Source organism: Columba livia, chromosome 1 (genome assembly GCF_036013475.1).
Source record: "Columba livia isolate bColLiv1 breed racing homer chromosome 1, bColLiv1.pat.W.v2, whole genome shotgun sequence".
NCBI lineage: Eukaryota > Metazoa > Chordata > Aves > Columbiformes > Columbidae > Columba > Columba livia.
This window is the reverse complement of record NC_088602.1, coordinates 4,972,270-4,990,060: the sequence shown is the minus strand read 5'-3', so window position 1 is coordinate 4,990,060 and position 17,791 is coordinate 4,972,270. Positions and strand designations below refer to the sequence as shown.

General features: G+C 46.0%; 2 protein-coding genes across 3 annotated transcripts in view; one reads left to right on the top strand and one right to left on the bottom strand.

Annotated features, from left to right (window-relative positions):
- USP35 (ubiquitin specific peptidase 35) overlaps positions 1-3,761 on the bottom strand; it is a 30,843-nt gene extending 27,082 nt beyond the window's left edge. Inside the window, exon 1 of one of the 2 annotated variants that reach the window (XM_065030129.1) lies at positions 3,621-3,761. The gene's annotated coding sequence lies outside the window, so the exon portion shown is untranslated. The remainder of the gene's footprint in view (positions 1-3,620) is intronic. The other variant, XM_065030069.1, reaches the window with a different exon arrangement.
- Positions 3,675-17,740, top strand: KCTD21 (potassium channel tetramerization domain containing 21). The gene is made up of 2 exons (XM_065030715.1): positions 3,675-3,814; positions 11,885-17,740. Exon 2 carries the CDS (start codon positions 11,915-11,917, stop codon positions 12,695-12,697), a length of 783 nt encoding a protein of 260 aa, XP_064886787.1. The 5' UTR covers positions 3,675-3,814; positions 11,885-11,914; the 3' UTR covers positions 12,698-17,740.
- The last annotated feature ends 51 nt before the right edge of the window (positions 17,741-17,791 follow it).

Sequence of the window (17,791 nt, the reverse complement as noted above, 5' to 3'; positions counted from 1 at the left end):
TGCCCAGGGCAGTGGTGGAGTCACCATCCCTGGAGGGATTTAAAAGGTGTTTAGATGAGGTTCTTAGGGACATGGTTTAGTGCTAGAATTAGGTTATGGTTGGACTTGATGATCCTGAAGGTCTCTTCCAACTGAAATATTTCTATGATTCTATTCTGCAGTACCAAGTATTTCATCATTTCCTTTTTCTCTAAAACATTGTGAATATGTTTGGCCGCACCATATAGTTCTATCAGCCATCTCCAAGTGACCTACGATGGCCTTAATTCACAGACAACAGTCCTGGGCTGGCTGCCGTACCCGAACCCATCTACCTTAGTTACCCTGCTCTCTTATTTCTCCAGTGCTTCTTCAAAGAAACAGCAAATCCCCTTGCTTCTGTTTTTTGTTTTGGTTTGGTTTTTTTGCTGTTAAGGTCTCAGTCATCAAGCAAACAAACAAAAAAAGGCTTTGGCTGAATAACTGTGAGCACAATAATACCAAATAAAGCCCAAGGCCCCAACATTTCATCCTCTCTTATCCGCCAGACTCCTCCTCCCAGCTCCGTTCCTCCCCTCCAGTCAACAGCCACATAAACACATCTCTAATACCTACTGGTATCCTTTCCTAATAAGCATTTCAAAACCGTCGCTAGCATATGATCAGCCATCCTGGTATGGGTGCAGAAGGCAAGGCACAAGGAACTAAATTATTCTCTCCCGTTGCCTTGAAAACCAGCAGCAGAGAAAGGCTCACAAGGTAGGACTTGCTCTAACCACTAGACCAGCCCTGACAAACCACTGGCTCTAAGGCTAAGCCCAGAACCAACCACAGGCAAAAATAACCCATCCCGGTTCCTTTTTCATTTTCTGAATATATTTGGCATCAGATACACAAAACCTTCATCCTGCCTACACTAGGGAAGTTTTTCCCAGGATGGTCACGCTTCCTCACATCCCCCAGATGAACATATCTTCTTTTTCTTCCCCCAAAAGCCGTCTGCTTTCCTCCTTAGCCAGAGCTCTCAGCCAGGGCTGTGCTACTCGACTTTATACTCAAAGTGCCCAGATCCTGCGCTGACCTTCACACCAGTGTCCTTTCTATTATCATCCCTGGAAACTGTAAATACATCTACTCCGGAAAGCTGGTTGTTTTCTTGGGGGTATTTATAGCGCTAACATCACTCTTCTTTCTTCAGATTTCTGCCTGCTTTTGTCTGTGTGTAGAAATTAAACCCCTGGATATAACCCAAGGAAAAACCACGTACTGTTCTCCAAAGCACAACGGGCTGAGGGACGAAACTGTCTGGGATGCATCAGACACACTCTTACTGCTTGGAAATACAGAGATCTCCAATTTTTTGGTGATGCTTTCAGGAAAAACAGGATCTGACACTCATTTGAGACCTCAGTTTCCCTCCAGCCCACAACATGTTTGGCTTTGTGTCAGCCAATCCAGAAACCAGGGCGGTGGAGTGAGAGACTATGGCAAACTTTATGGGCTCCATCACAACATGTCCAAGGCATTTTGAACTCCCTCCCCAGGTGAAAGCTCAGCCCCTTACTACATCCTTCCAGCCTGAGGTAGGGCATAAAGTTGGAATTCCTCTGCCATGAGTTCCATGATATGAATACAGTAGGATGTAGTTGAGTTCCCACAGTGTTTTGAAAATGTCACGGAAGTGGCAAATACTCCAACATCTGCTTTTACCCTTCAGTAACACATACGAAGTCCAAACCAGGGTAGATTTAACCTGAAAGGGGTTTCGATCTGAGCTGCTCTAAATTTGACCCTCACTTTTAGGGCTTTTCGGCTCTCTATGGGACAGGAACTTCCCTGGGTGTCTTCCTTGGGGAAACACCCAACCTTTCTTGGCCAGTTCCTCCTAACAAGATGCTGCCTTGCAAACAGGGTTGCAAAGCCCTACAGGCACTGGGGAAATGCACGTGCATCCACCTGCCAATGTTCCTACTGTATCCCTCCCTCCAAGCATCCTCCTGTAGCCTGACCCTCAAACATCCAAATCCTCAAGGATCCTTCCTCCAGGGTTCCCTCCTGCATCCTGACCACAGAGCATCCCTCTCTCTGAGCATCCTGACGGTAACCCTGACTCCTGAGCACCCCTCCCGAATCCTTCCCTCCAAGCATTGCTCCATCAAGCATCCTTCCTGCATCCCGACCCTCCGAGCAGCCCTTACTCCTGCCATCCTTCCTGCATACCCCCCTCCAAGCCTTCCATCACATTCCAACCCTCAAACATGCTTTCCAGTATCTCTCCTGCATCCCGAACCTCACGCACTCCTCCTGCACTCCTTCCCTGAGCATCCCAGTTCCTGAGAATCCTGAGTGCACCCTGACTCCCAGGTATCCCTTACTCCCAGCTCCTTCCTGCATCTTGACCCTGAATATCCCCCCTGTATTGAAACCCCAAGGATCCCACCTGAACACCCTCCTGCATCCCTCCATCTGTGTATCCCTCTCTCTAAGCACCCCTCCTGTATCTCTTTCCCCGGCATTGCCCATGCATCTTTTCATCCCTTCCCTCTGAGCAGACCAACTCCCAAACACCCTTCCTGTGCTGGTTTCCGTGAGCATCCCTCCTACACCCCTTTCCCCAGAACTTCCTTTCTGCATCCCAACCCCCAAGCATCCCTCCATGTGAGCGTCCTGATCCCTGGACACCTTTGCCTCTGAGCATTCCTCCCGCACCCTTGCCCTGGTCACCCTCCCTCTGAACAGCTCGAATCCTGAGCAACCTCCTGCAGCCCTTCCCTGGCCACCCCTCCTGCATCCCTCACCCTGAGCCTCCCTGCTGTATCCCTGACCCTGAGCATCCTTCCTGCACCCCTTTCCCTGACTATCCCTCCTGTATCCCTCACACTGAGCATCCCTCCTGTATCCCTAATCCTGAGCATCCCTCCTGTATCCCTTTGCCTGACTACCACTCATGCATCCCTTTCTGTGAGCACCCCTCCTGCATCCCTCACACCAAGAATCTCTCCTCCACGCCTTTCCACAACTGTCTGTCCTGTATCCCTTCCCTTGAGCATCCCTCCTGTACCCCTTTCCCTGATTACTCCTCCTGAACCCCTTGCTCTGAGCATCTCTCCTGCATCCCTCACCCCAAGCATTTCTCCTCCACCCCTTTCGGCAACTATCCTTCCTGCATCCTTCTCCCTGAGCCTCCTTCCTGCATCCCTTTCCCCAACTATCCTTGCTTCATCCCTTCCCCTGAGCATCCCTCCTGTACCCTTTCCCTAACTACCCTCCTGCATCCCTTCCTTTGAGCACCCCTCCTGTATCCCTCACCCCAAGCATCCCTCCTGCATCCCTTCCTCTGAGCATCCCTCCTTCATCCCTCACCCTGAGCATCCCTCCTGCGTCCCTTTGCCTGATCACCCCTCCTGCATCCCTTCCTCTGAGCATCCCTCCTTCATCCCTCACACTGAGCATCCCTCCTGCGTCCCTTTCCCCAACCACCCTTCCTTCACCCCTTGCCCTGAGCATCCTTCTCATACCCTGATCCCAGACCACCCTCCTGCACCCCTCCCCAAGCACCCCTTCCCCCGCACCCCCCTTTCCGATCACCCCAACCCCTGACCGCCCCTCCAGACCCCACCAACCCCGCTTCCCCGCGTTACCTGGGGCCGTGGCCGGCAAGGAGCCGCAGTCTCCCGGGCAGCAGCGGGGCAGGGCCGAGGGTGAACAGCGAACTACAACTCCCAGCTCGGCCGGGTCCGGCCGAACCGCCCCCCCCGGTTCCTCCTCCCGCCGCCGCCTCCGCCTCCCGCGGTGCCCGGAGAGCGACGGGGCCCGGCGGCTGGAGGGGGCGCAGGTGGGTACCCGGGGATGGGAGGGGGGATCCGCCCGGCTGGGGGGGGCGCGGGAGGGTGGGGGCACCCCATGGTAACCCCCCCGGGATGGGGAAACTGAGGCACGGGTGGGGGGCGGCGATCTGGGGCTGCTGCGCGGTGAAACGCAGTGGGATGGGGGAAGGATTTGAGAGCCACCGCTCGTTTGGGGTTATTTTTTTAGTCTTTTAAGCTAATTTATTAGTGCGAGTGCCTGGCTGTGTAGGGAGGAAATGTCCCTACGGTTGCCCGTAACTGAGTAGGGCTCAGTGCCACCTTCCAAACTTTGCAACCCCCCACCTGCTATCCATAAAACATCTCCAAAATTAAAGGATTTACAGCGGTTTAGCAAATCCCAGCCCTGTACCCCCACATCCGGGGTTGTGTCCAGCCCCGAATGGTGGTGTGGGGCCAGCTGGGCAACCTACATGATCCATAACCCTGCGGAGGGTCTAATTCTGGATGGCACCCACCGTGTTAGTGGTATTTCTGGGTGCTTTTTGCCAATGCGCCGCAATTGGTCGCCCTCTTAATTGCAGGGGCAGCCGGGAGGTGCTGGTGTCAGTGGGAGATGGGGTGGATGCTGGATTGCTGAGCCACCCCATCGAGCATCACACAGGTGGTGGTCTGCCCCATGTCCAGGGAAGAAATAAAAGTATATCCGGAAGATATTCCAAGGGTACCAAGTGATACCCCTGTAGATACCAGGTCAGGACATGAGAAATCAGTGAAAAATTTGCTGAGGCTGCGTTTAAATTGGTATAATGGACTGTACAAAGGGTTATATCAGCTGCTTGGAAGGAAAAGTGTTGCTCCAGCTGCCAGGAGACCCCGAATGGGCTCCGTCCTGGTGGTGCCCCCCAGCAATCTGCGTGGCCCACACAGCGGCCCCTGAGGTCACACCAGCAGAGCACCAAGCACCGCGGCGCTTTGGCGTTTATCCTCCAAACCTTGCTGCAGCCGCATCTCTCTGGCTCTGTGTTCCCTCTCCCCCTCCATCTTGTCTTCTGCTGTTCTCCTCCAGTAGCCGTGAACCTTCATTTCGTTTTCCTTCTCTCTGCCATGCGCTGCTGCTTTCATTCCTGTTCTCTCAGGAGGAACCTGACCTTTGTTTTATTTTGCTTCTTCCTTTTACTAAGCACCAGCTCTGTTTTCCTGCCCTGGCGTCCCTACCCCCTTCTCTTTATTGCTTAAATTCAGCGTGTGCAGAGAGCCACACACGCAGTCCTTTGCATTCACCTGCATCCCAGGAGATGCTCCAGAGCATCGAGGTGCAGGTCTGGGGAAGGATGGACACACAGCATCTCGCCCACAACAAACCAGGGATGTTGTGAAGCTCCTGTTTGTGCTTTCCCATTGTTCACGCATCTGGTTGGCAGAGTTTCTGTGTCTAACAAAGCACAGTTAGAAAATTAAATATAAATACATATAAATAGCTGGCGGCTAAGCAGCTGCTCTCCGGAGGTGAACAGTCGATGTGTCTATGGCCGGGTATTGCAGCCACCGGCAAATCAATACGGATGATTCTCTCTGACAGCACGAAGGGAAGGGTGAGATGTGGTTTCCTGCCACGTGCCTGCTGGGAGTTTGAGTCCCCTCCTGGAGCCTGTCACCCATGTCACCCGTGTCCCCTACACCACGCTTGGGGGCGAGCAGCCTTTCCCCGAACTGGAAATTTATAGAATCATAGAATCATTTCAGTTGGAAGAGACCCTCAGGATCATCGAGTCTAGTTTCCAGTGGTTCACAGAGCCCCCAAAACAAAAAGTGCTGCATTTTGGGATATATTCCTCCTGGCAGACACACCACGCTCTGCTTCACTGGCTGAGTTTTAAGCCTCTAAGTGCTGCACTATATTTATTGGACGGGATTGTATTAAACAAGTATCCAAGATTAGGTGGGTCCTCCCTGCAGCGATGGGAAAACACGAGATTTCCTCTCTATGATTACTATAAATAAGCAAATAGGGTGTAGAAACCATATTGTAAATGTTTAACCTTCTGTAACTGAGGATGAGCTGAGCTAAATGAATGTGCATCAGGGTGCGCGAAGGGAGGGTGAGTCTGTCCTTGCGAGGGATTTTGTCCCAAATCCTTCCTTAAACCCGGCTCTCACTTGGTGCCTGCTGGCTGGGTAAGTAGTCAGCTGAGCTTTTCTATCTTTTTTTTCATCCCTTAAGTACTATTTATTTTGTTTCTGCCCTCCTTTTGTTGTTATTTTATTATTATTTTCCTCCTGGAATGACTTCCAGGCTTCAAACTGCCTCGTCTGCAATCCCTGCAACTCACTGGGGCACAGGCTGGGAAATTGTCCCCTGGAGAAGGGACAAGGCACAAAACTTGTCTGCAGGTAGAGTCTCAGCAAATGCCACAGGGTTGGTTGTGCCCAGGTCTGGAGTTCACAACTTCATGAGGTTTTTTCTTCTCTCGGCATTCGGGTGTTTCATGGAAACTGGAATTTTGACCTCAAACAGAAAGGTGGGTTTTAGTAAGAGGTGGTGGAGTGAAGTGATAGGTGCCGAGTGTGGGAATTTGAGACAAAACCCAAGGCAGAATGAACATCACACAAAACCAGATCTTTTTGGCTGATTATGTGTTGTCATTAACACGCTCTAACAACACAGACTGGAGCCCCATCTCATGAACAACCATCTTCTGCCCAACCACGTTTAAAGTCACCACCTACCACACAGATGCCCAGATATTGCTCTCTTTTTTGTGCCTCCTTTTGCGCTGAGATCAATCCTGGCCCTCCCAATGTGGAATGACTTCCTATAATGCATTATCTGACCGGCCTCTTGGCGCATTTATCCGCCTGATGTGGCTTTCACCAGCTCTCTTGGGCAACACTCAAAAAGCCAGAGAAGATTTTAGTCTGGCTCCTCTTAGCAGAAATGATCCCGCGCTTGCTTTAATTTTATTGCCACTTAGGCATCCTTCATTGTGCCAGCCTAAATAATTAATCTCCTTTTATATATATATATATATATATATATATGTATGTATGTATATATATATTTTTTTCTGTGTGTGTACTTTGCAGTTCACTGTTACTCCTCAACAACCTCTTAACAAAGCCACATATGTTTCATTGTCTTAAATACAGGTTTCTAAAGTTTTGGTCATGGCGGGATGTTTTACGGCTGAAATATTGAAGGCTACACTATAGAATTAACCAGCAGTTCAATAGATTATGTGTAAAATTAAGACTGGGGGCAGTGACTGTGTAAATGGCCACGTATCACTGTGATAGCAGAAGACCCTGGTGTGGTCACGACATCCATTAACTCTACAACTTTTAATGCATTTAATGCCGCATGTAAAGGCTCCAGAGGCCATGAACAGCCTGTGGGGTGGACTCTGCAAACCTTGTTTTAACAACTTGTCATGATCCACTCCTACCAAATTATAGATCCTTCTTCCTTAGCTTGATTAATTTCATTAATGAGATCCTCTGAGCAACACTAGAATCATGGAATTATAGAATGGTTTGAGTTGGAAGGGACGTTAAAGATCATCTCAAGGCATTGCTACACTTTTTCCCAAATAAAAACTTCTTGATCCATTTAGTATCTTTTCTCTACCTTGCTGGTATTTACAGCTTCACCTTAACTAGTATTAACTTTATTTTGTTAATGGAGAGACAGTTTGCTTCTGATCTTCAATGAGACTGTTAACAGAACCTTATTTTTCGTGTTTCAGGGTAAGTTATTTTTAACTGGAATGATCTAAGCTATCAGTTTTTGTCTGAATAAGCAACCACAAAAATCCCATTTAAAAAGGCTTTATATATATATATATGTCTTAAGGAAAGATCCATGTCTCTTTGAAAACAATAGAAACATATTTGTAACTTTAGACTTTCCATTAAACTGCATTTTTTGGCTAAAAAGCATAGACTACATCTGTACCCATTTCTAAGGGTGGTTAAAAACGTAGTAATATTTGTGCCATTTCTTTACATTTTGCTTATGTTGGCACGTTGTGACTGATGCTGTTTCTTGGATGATTACTCGTACACTTGTGGCTTTTTGCCAAGTTGGGAGAAACAGGCACTCGGTTAGATTACATACACAGAATTTTATTTATTAGCTAATTAAAGCGCTCTTAAATGTTCTGGATATATGAAGGGAAATAAGCTTATCCAAAGCTATCCTACATTCCTAATGATTAAGGCAATAGAGTGTTATGATAATGAAGAGACTGAGCTGATGGTTCTAAATACCTGAAGGCACTGATAGGTGAAAATGAGTAGATTTTGTCATTTTGCAAGCTCTTTCATACCTTCCTGCTGTGTCAAACCCCATCACTCTTGAGGTTCAAACGAATTATTTGCTGAGCTAAAATCCGGGGGTAGGAGGTTGTTACAGAAATGTTCTCTTTGCATCCTCTGAGGATGCTGTGAGAAAAACCCATGTTTAAATTTACAAACCCTAGTCTGCTGAAATGCTCAGATGCTCAGACAGCAGCTTCTGTTCAGTAGTTTGACTTGTCCAGAAAGTTCACCAGCGCTTCTTTCTCTCAATTTAAATCCCCCGAAAATATGATGACTTTAAATCAACCATAGATTTTTTTTTCCATAGTATTAAATGCTTCTGTTTTAAAAAAGAAAGAAATATTTAAATCCAAGACACTCTAAAAGCACAAAATAAATCCTGTGCACTTAGACCAAATTTGCATCTTCGACTCTCAAATTAGATCTCTAGCTTACGGCCCCTGGAGCCTTTATATGTGGCATTAAATGTGTTAAAAGTAATTTGAATGAATTTTAAATGCTACTTGGGGAGCAGCTACACGAAAGGCTTTAATGTGATTCTCTGCTTCCAAAAACCACAACCCAATTCCTACTTGTCCTTGGTGAGTGCAGGTTATAGCCACCCATGTCCAAGGTCAGATGCTCTCTTGGTATCTCCTCATTGCAGAAACGCCACCAAGCAGAAGCGATTTCCATGCTGTATTCTTGCAGAAACTTTATATTGAATTATAAAAGTACCCAGGCATGATAAACTGGGGTAGGGACTGCAAATGCTGGTTGGATGAGCAAGGAGAGAAAACTGACAACCCATTTCATTTTCATTTTTATGAGTCTATGAAAAACTTTTTTCATAAACAAGTTTAGAAGAAAAAAGCAGCAAAGATTTACTTTCTTTCCCCATCTACTCTCCTTGGATGGTCAACAGATCAAGTCCAAATTGATGATGATGGATCCATGTATGCGCGCTCATTTGTGCTGCATTTTTGGGTCTTCGGAGGTTGCCAGATTATCACCAGATCCATCTTCATGCTCTGAAGATATAAACATGCAAGTAATGGGATGAATTAGGCAAAATAAGTTAATTAACTTATCATATGTTGAGTCCAGTTTATGAATGACAGTTGTCCTGCAGCCGTATCCATGGGCCAGATGTATGCATTGTTAAATGTTTGAAATTTAATCCATTGCAGAGGGATTCCAGTGGTTCCAGTATAAGTTGGTGAATGACCTGTTGGAGAGCAGCGTAGGGGAAAGAGACCTGGGCACAGCAGGATGACCATGAGCCAGCACTGGGCCCTGGTGGGATGGGTTAGAAGGGGGTGGGCAGTAGGTCAGAGAGGTTCTCCTGCCCCTCTGCTCTGCCCTGGGGAGACCACACCTGGAATATTGTGTCCAGTTGTGGCCCCTCAGTTCCAGCAGGACAGGGAACTGCTGGAGAGAGTCCAGCACAGAGCAACAAAGATGCTGAAGGGAGTGGAGCATCTCCTGTGTGAGGAAAGGCTGAGGGAGCTGGGGCTCTGGAGCTTGGAGAAGAGGAAACTGAGGGGTGACCTCATTAATGGTTATAAATATGTAAAGGGTGAGTGTCAGGAGGATGGAGCCAGGCTCTTCTCAGTGACAACCAATGAGAGGACAAGGGGCAGTGGGTACAAACTGGAACACAGGAGGTTCCACTTAAATTTGAGAAGAAACTTCTTCTCAGTGAGGGTGGCAGAGCCTGGCCCAGGCTGCCCAGGGAGGTTGTGGAGTCTCCTTCTCTGCAGACATTCCAACCCGCCTGGACACCTTCCTGTGTAACCTCATCTGGGTGTTCCTGCTCCATGGGGGGATTGCACTGGATGAGCTTTCCAGGTCCCTTCCAATCCCTGACATTCTGGGATTCTGTGAAAATGAAGATGTACTCAACATGATGGGCTCCTCTGGCCCCTCTCCAGCAGGTCCATGTGTGTCCTGTGCTGAGGACCGAGAGCTGGACCAGCACTGCAGGGAGGTCTCACCACAGCGGAGCAGAGGGGCAGAATCCCCTCCCTCCACCTACTGCTCACGCTGCTGGGGATGCAGCCCAGGACAAGGGTTGATATCTGGGCTGCAAGCGCATGTTGCCAGCTCATGTTTAATCTTTTATCCACCAGTACGCTGAAATCCTTCTCCACAGGGCTGCTCTCAAGCCCTCCGTCCCCAGCCTGGATTGATACCGGGGTTGCCCCAACCCATGTGCAGGACCTTGCACTTGGCCCTGTTGAACCTCATGAGGTTTGCATGAGCCCACTTCTCAAGCTTGTCCAAGTCCTTCTGGGTGGCATCCTGTCCATCTGTTCCAAAATGTAGCAGAGTCATACCCTGAAGAGAAAATGATGGGTTTTCTCCCTAAACTGGCTCGCTGTGGAGTCAGACAAGTGCCAGAGCTGGCATAAGAGAGGAGAAAATCATGGTGGAGGTTAAGGGAGATATGTCCCTTCCAGAGGTTGTCATGCACCATAAAATTGCATCCTCCGCTCGTCTCAAATGGGATATGGCCCCAGCCAATTAAAAGGTAATGCACGTTGGAAGGAGAAAGCCTGGTGAGTTTTTCTTTTACTGAATGGAACCGCAGATTGTCACGTGCTTACGGCAGCACCGCTTGCTGGCTCCGTGGTCGGCTGACCACACTCAAATGAGTGTCAGGGGATTCTGCTGCAACAACTTTGTTGCTTTAATTATATCTTCAGATGCCATGGAAGTTGTTGGGATGTGTCCAGTTCTTTTCCAATCCGTTTTTTCCCCTCTAGATTCTGTGCTTGTGAGGGAGATGGGATCAGGTGGGCCCAGGACACAACTCGTGCTCTGAACTCAGCAGTTGTTCTGCTGTAGGCATCCATGGGAGAGATTTCACTTTTAGCATGGTTGTAAGACTCATTATTTTAGCACAATTCTGGAAGACTCATGATTTCTGGCACTAAACTGAACTAAACAATGCCCTGTTCAAATCTGTTAGGAGAAAAAAAGATCTTTGCGCTTGTTCTCAAAATCCAACCTGCAAAAGTTATTCACTACTTCTGATTTCTGTGATGAATTATTACCATGTAGTTACAGGGCATTTGAAAAAGATGGACCTAATTTCAAAGATAAAGTGATTTCAAATTCAGTAGGTCCCCTCTACTCTGCCCTGGTGAGATCACATCTAGAATATTGTGTCCAGTTGTGGCCCCTCAGTTCCAGCAGGACAGGGAACTGCTGGAGAGAGTCCAGCGCAGGGCAACAAAGATGCTGAAGGGAGTGGAGCATCTCCCGTGTGAGGAAAGGCTGAGGGAGCTGGGGCTCTGGAGCTTGGAGAAGAGGAGACTGAGGGGTGACCTCATTAATGTTTACAGATATATAAAGGGTGAGTGTCAGGAGGATGGAGCCAGGCTCTTCTCAGTGACAACCAATGATAGGACAAGGGGTAATGGGTACAAACTGAAACACAGGAGGTTTCATTTAAATTTGAGAAGAAACTTCTTCCTGGTGAGGGTGGCAGAGCCTGGCCCAGGCTGCCCAGGGAGGTTGTGGAGTCTCCTTCTCTGCATTCATTCCAACCCGCCTGGACACCTTCCTGTGTAACCTCATCTGGGTGTTCCTGCTCCATGGGGGGATTGCACTGGATGAGCTTTCGAGGTCCCTTCCAATCCCTAACATTCTGTGATTCTGTGATTCTGTGAAATTGGGTCCATCTTTTTGAAACACGCTGTATTTAGGACTCTTTACCTCTGTAGTTTAGCCTTTCAAACAGGTAAATGCAGCTAAATGTGTGGTGTTGGAATTTTTTATATTATTTTTTTTAGAATTAGTCTCAGCATCGTGGCTTTTCCACCATGTCAGAGCCCATCACACTCAACGTTGGAGGAAAACTCTACACCACCTCTCTGTCCACCCTGACTAGCTTTCCCGACTCCATGCTGGGGGCCATGTTCAGTGGGAAGATCCCAACCAAGAAGGACAGCCAAGGCAACTGCTTTATCGACAGAGATGGCAAAATCTTCCGCTATATCCTGAACTTCTTACGAACTTCTCACTTGGACCTCCCTGAAGACTTTCAGGAAATGGGTTTGCTTCGACGGGAGGTAGATTTTTATCAAATTCAGCCACTGATCGAGGCCTTGCAGGAGAAGGAGGTGGAGCTCTCCAAAGCGGAGAAGAATGCCATGCTCAACATCACCCTTGATCAGAAGACCCAGACTGTTCACTTTACTGTCCGAGAAGCACCCCAGATCTACAGCCTGTCTTCCTCCAACATGGAAGTGTTCAGCGCTCATATCTTCTCTACGTCATGCCTGTTCCTGAAGCTTCTTGGTTCCAAACTTTACTATTGCTTCAATGGAAACCTCTCTTCAATATCCAGCTACCTGCAGGACGCCAACCATTTGACCTTGGATTGGGTTGCAAGTGTGGATGGTCTTCCTGAAGAGGAGTACACCAGGCAGAACTTAAAGAGACTCTGGGTGGTGCCAGATAATAAGCAAATCAATAGTTTCCAGGTGTTTGTGGAAGAAGTGCTGAAAATAGCCATGAGTGATGGTTTCTGCATAGATTCTGCTCATCCACATACTTCAGATTTCATGAATAATAAGATTATTCGCCTAATTCGGTACAAGTAGGAATGGCTGTTATTATGGTGCCAGCACAGAGATAACACAGGTTAAGTGTTACCCTTTAAAACACACTTACAGCCTAATTCAGAATCATGCGTATCTGGATTAAAAGTCACTAACAGGGAGATGATTTTCCTTTAATGTATTTACCAACACGACCTTTCAGAATATGTCCATATTCTAGACAGAAGGAATATTGTCAAGCGCCTGAATTAAGGATCGGTTCTGTCTCTGCCTCCACCTCTGACCTGCTGTACAATTGTGGGGAAAAATCACTTCTGTTCTTCTTACACTTTCCAGATGAAAAACGGGTGTGATCCTTCACCTATATTGAAACAGTGATGTGAGGGTTGAGAAATCAAGGTTCAGAAGGCTTTCTGGAGATCAGATGCTGTGGAAGATGCCACGAAGCTGCAGCACAGCCCAGGGGACACATTTTCCATGTCTTGCCATCTCACCTGTGCAAAGTATCCAAGAAGCTTGGTTGGACCCACAGAGAAACATCACCATGTGCACACACCCGTTGGAACTGTAAAGAATGGTGCAAAGTGCAAATGAATAATGATTCCTGTCAGTTTGGGTTCAACAAAGGATTTTTGTCACCATCTGAAGCTGGTTTGGTTTTGTTTTTCTGAAGCCTTTGAAGAAGCCCCTGCTCTGTTCTGCTTTCAGGAAAGCTGTGTTGGAATGATGTGATCAGCACAGGGAACAACCAAGGAAGCCATAGCAGAGAGAACGTTGTTCTTACAAACTGAGAAGATTGTGGCTGCTGGAGAAACTTTGCTTTGGATGCTCTTAAACCTTTACTTTCATATTCCAAAGGCATCCAAAATGACTAGACCTTTTCTTTCTCTTACAATGTCATACTTCTCTGGAGGACGCTCCTGAAGACACTTCCTGAGGTGAAGACATTAAGAGGGCAGAGGTACCCAAATATCCTGCAATATTTGAGCCTCTTCTGCCTAGATACGACCTTCTTTTGGGTATGTCTCCCTCCAGCAGTGCCTGGAGTGCATGGGATGCTCTCTGGGTAGGATGGATTCCATCTGAAAAGACAACTTTCCCATCAGGTTACACTTGGTATTTTTAATTACAGAACCAGAGAGTAACTTTTTCTGTCCCAGTACATTGAGCTGGGGTTTTTTTACATCATTGCAAAATGGTCAGATCACTGAGGTAGCATTTTGCCTGCTTGCTTGGCTTTGGTGTCATTTTCGGAGGTGAGACACCGGGAAATCGGAGGTGATGACAATAGTTGTGCTCTTTCCTACACGCCTCGTCTGTTCTATAACGAAAATCATCATCTATTAGCTGCATATTAGCTCTAAACAGCATTTGTGTTACATTCCTGGTGGTTCCTTCTCAGCTAATTATATTTAAATGTATCTTAGCTCTCTTTCCCTAACCAGATTGCTACATGTGCATGAGAGACACTCTAGAACCTATTCTCCCTAATGAGATACAAGGGAAAATGCAAAAAACACGTTTTGCATTTAGGATTTTAGCACTTCCAGAAGTTCTTAGCACAGGGCTGCAAAGCTCAGTATCACTCGTGTTCTTGTTTCCCAGAGCAACTAGGCCGTCGTTAATTAAGCTGACCTGCAAACAAGCATAAAGAAGTGGTTTATTACTCTTGGAAAACACAGTGAGATAAATATATTTCTACTGTCCCAAGCTGTAACTGCATGAACAACACAAACCAGCACGCTGACGATGAAAATGCACATTCTGCAGCTGTTGGCAGCCTGTTACAAACCACTTCCCCTATCCGACTTGGTGCTAAACCACCATGATATACATGGGACCATGTTGTTAGGAGGCACTGACTGGGCTTCAAGCCCTCAGAGCCTTTAAACCTGGCAAGTTTTGTGAATTTTGAAGATTGTGAATGGGATTTTGTGGCTAAATTCCAACCTGAGTCGCCACGTTCTTGTAATTTTAGTTGCGTTAGGAAGAACTCTCTTTATTGGTTTTTTCCCTATCCCTATCCTGAATTATAAAGCAGGAGTGATCTGCTCCGGGGGGTCGCTGGATGCCACTGAGAAAAAAAAGCAATTCCTGTGTGGATCTTATTTCTGACATGAGTTTTCCACTCGATTGGATGTTCACAGTGATGCTCTATGCACGTAATATGATTATGACCTGTAAAATACCATGCATGAACCCTCTTTCATCAAATCTATGCCTTGGAAACAGGTATGCCTTTGCTGAATTTGTGCTAATGGAGCTTTCGGGGGCTGTTGGCAGTGTTTCTTGTTAGCCCACGCTCTTAAGAGTAGATTTTAAATGATGTATAACAGGAGTTCTTGTATGTCAGGGCTAAAATAATATTTATCTGGAGTAATTTGTTTCGTGTCAGCTTGAGTTCATTCAAAGATAAGAACAGTGGGCTCAAATCTCCTTTGGAAGGAGGTAGAAGTCTGATCTATACCTTTTAGAGCTCCGGATCGATACTGCTCTGTTCTGTTACAGCAAAATAAAAATATTCCATAGGAGACTTGAATCATTGCTGCATTTTCTGGCGAAAGGCAATTAAGAGGAGTCCATAAAAGCACTATGCATAGCTTAATCTAGAGCATTACCTTTGGACTAAACTAAAAGCAGTTATGCAGTTTCTTAGAAGTCTAAACAAGAAATGCAGAGCACCCCAACCTGGCCTGGATGGTAACTGGGGTAATTCTGCTGACATGGATATAGGGGTTTCAATCCCCAGAGACTAAGGAAAGAACTAAACCCAGGTCTTCTCCTGGATGGCTTTAACCCATTAGTCTATTATGCAAAAGAAAGACCACTTGAATACACATTTATCTGTGCTCAGGTAACTAAATCAGTCAAAGGTGTGGCTGGCCACAAATCTCTGGCATTAATTAATATGCAGAGAGATGCAAAATTTCCAACAAGTATAGAGACATAAGTGAAGACAGGCATTGAGAGGAATAGAAAAACTGGAGATACCTCTGAATTGCTAAGCAGAATAAACACCTTTAAGCGTGAGGTACTATTTATAATGCCAGAGTCATTCTGCCTGCGAACCGAGGATGTGAAATAAGCAGTAAGTGAATCACTTGCCATCGCAAACATATGTTATACAAACACGGTTGCTATTTCAGACTGCACATTGAGCTAAATTTACAACTGCTCCTTAATTTTGCTGTCTGTGAGTTGTGTTATAATGGCTGTTTATAGGAATGTTCTCTCTGCAAAACATTTGTTCCCTTTTTATCTAGATAGCTGGCTTTTGTTTACCTTCTTTTCCTAAGCCCTGGAGGTGTCACTTGCTTTTGTTCACCAGTCAACAGCACCGCTGATTCTTCTTCTCAAGAGTTTGCCTGAATTAAAGACTAGTGAACATGCACATTAATTACAGCGCAACCCCATTGAAAAGCACTTGGCACTTATTACCACTTATTTCACTGTTGAGAGGAATATTCACTCTCAGAACAAACTGATTTTTTTTCCTGTAAGGGCCTGAGAACAAGGAAAGGAGATTTTTTACCTTAAAGTTTGAATGATATTTTCTTCCACGTGTCGGTGCAAAACTCCTGTTCTGGTTCTGCCATGTCACCGTCTCCCTCAACATCTTCATCTACAAAATGAGGCCAAGTCCTGCACTTTACTTTTTTAATGGCTTGAACACTGAGAGAGCCGCTGAATAGAGCGATCAATAGTGTTAGAGCAAAAAAAAAACCCATAAATAAGTTATTAGCTGCAGTGTAATGGCATTTTCAGATATGGGCATAGCACAGTGGGATTTCTTATATGATAAAAGTGTGATTATGAAGCATCTTAGTGGAGTCCAGAAAGAATCACTTATGGATATCTCTATGTGCTTTCTAGGCTTGATAGCTCTTAAATATCTAACAATATCCAGTTATAATGCAGGGACTAAAATGGTACATAAATACTAAGATATCTTTAGTTCATGCAGCTATTTTTGAAGGTTGTTAGGAGTCAGTGAGAGGAGTATTTGTTGCTGCAAGTAATGGTAGGGAAATCAAATAAACAGGTGTAAAAATTATACCTGGAAGAATTCAGAAGGGAGAGAATAAAGAATGTTGACGTGTTCAGGAAAAAACCCAGCGAGATAACAACAGAGACAAAAGATTTTGCTACGGAAGGAGCCTGCGCTTGGAATGACTCACTGGTCCCTTTCCAGTTTTAATCTCCTATTATGCAACTTAAATATTGGTCATGCCAAAAGCTACATTAGTAACTTGTCAGGAGGAGATAGCTTTGCGGAATAAACCAGGACAACCTGCAATCAATCAGATTCATTCCCATTCCAGGAAAGGCTGGTGGGGTCCACATATAAGGTTGATGGGAGTGATAAACGTTGCCTTCAGCTATACACTGCAGAAAATATATCTAGGCTGATACTCGTAGATAAGTGGAGAAGTTATGAAAAAGATCCTTTGAGGAGTTTCATTTTCACCCCATCCCTTTGAATTTGGTATCGGTGCTCAGAATGTCAATATGTTTTGAAATATTTAACCACTGTTCTGTAATGACTCCCATATCCACGCACTGATGGGCACAAATGTGCGGGGTACGAGTGGTGCTAATGTGTGGCCCTCCCAGTAAAAGTCTTGTATGTGCATTAGTAGAGCCAGTTGTATAGATATTCTGTGCGAGAAGGGCTGGATTGAACATAAATATGCAGATCATTCTCTCAGATTCACTTGGGACCAACATGAGGAACGTTTTCCCTATGAATCCAGAAAAAAAGGAGCTTTAGGGGAGGGCTGTATGGAATAATTCCTTTTCTCTTCCTCTTTTTGCCACTCCCCCTTCTGTTTTCTTGCTCCTACTCCTAACCGTGGGATTCTCCCGTTGATCAGAATTTAATCCCAAATTCACTAAAATCCATGTTTTTGAATGTATACTATTTGTCAAGTGTCAAAGGATGGTTTTGATTTCTTACCACTTTCATAGAAAGCCTGTAGGGCTATCGTATTTAAAAACCTGGTTGCATTTCTCCGCCTGTAACTCTTTTGTGAACTTACCACTGTGCATTTTAGAAAACAGTAAATAAAATGTGAATGAAGCAAAGGATGCTCTACCTGACGTACATTTCTTGAGAGAAAAGCATACATAGATGCT

Coding starts and splice junctions, on each gene's coding strand:
- KCTD21 (XM_065030715.1), top strand. CDS start 11,915: ATGTCAGAGCCCATCACACTCAACGTTGGAGGAAAACTCTACACCACC.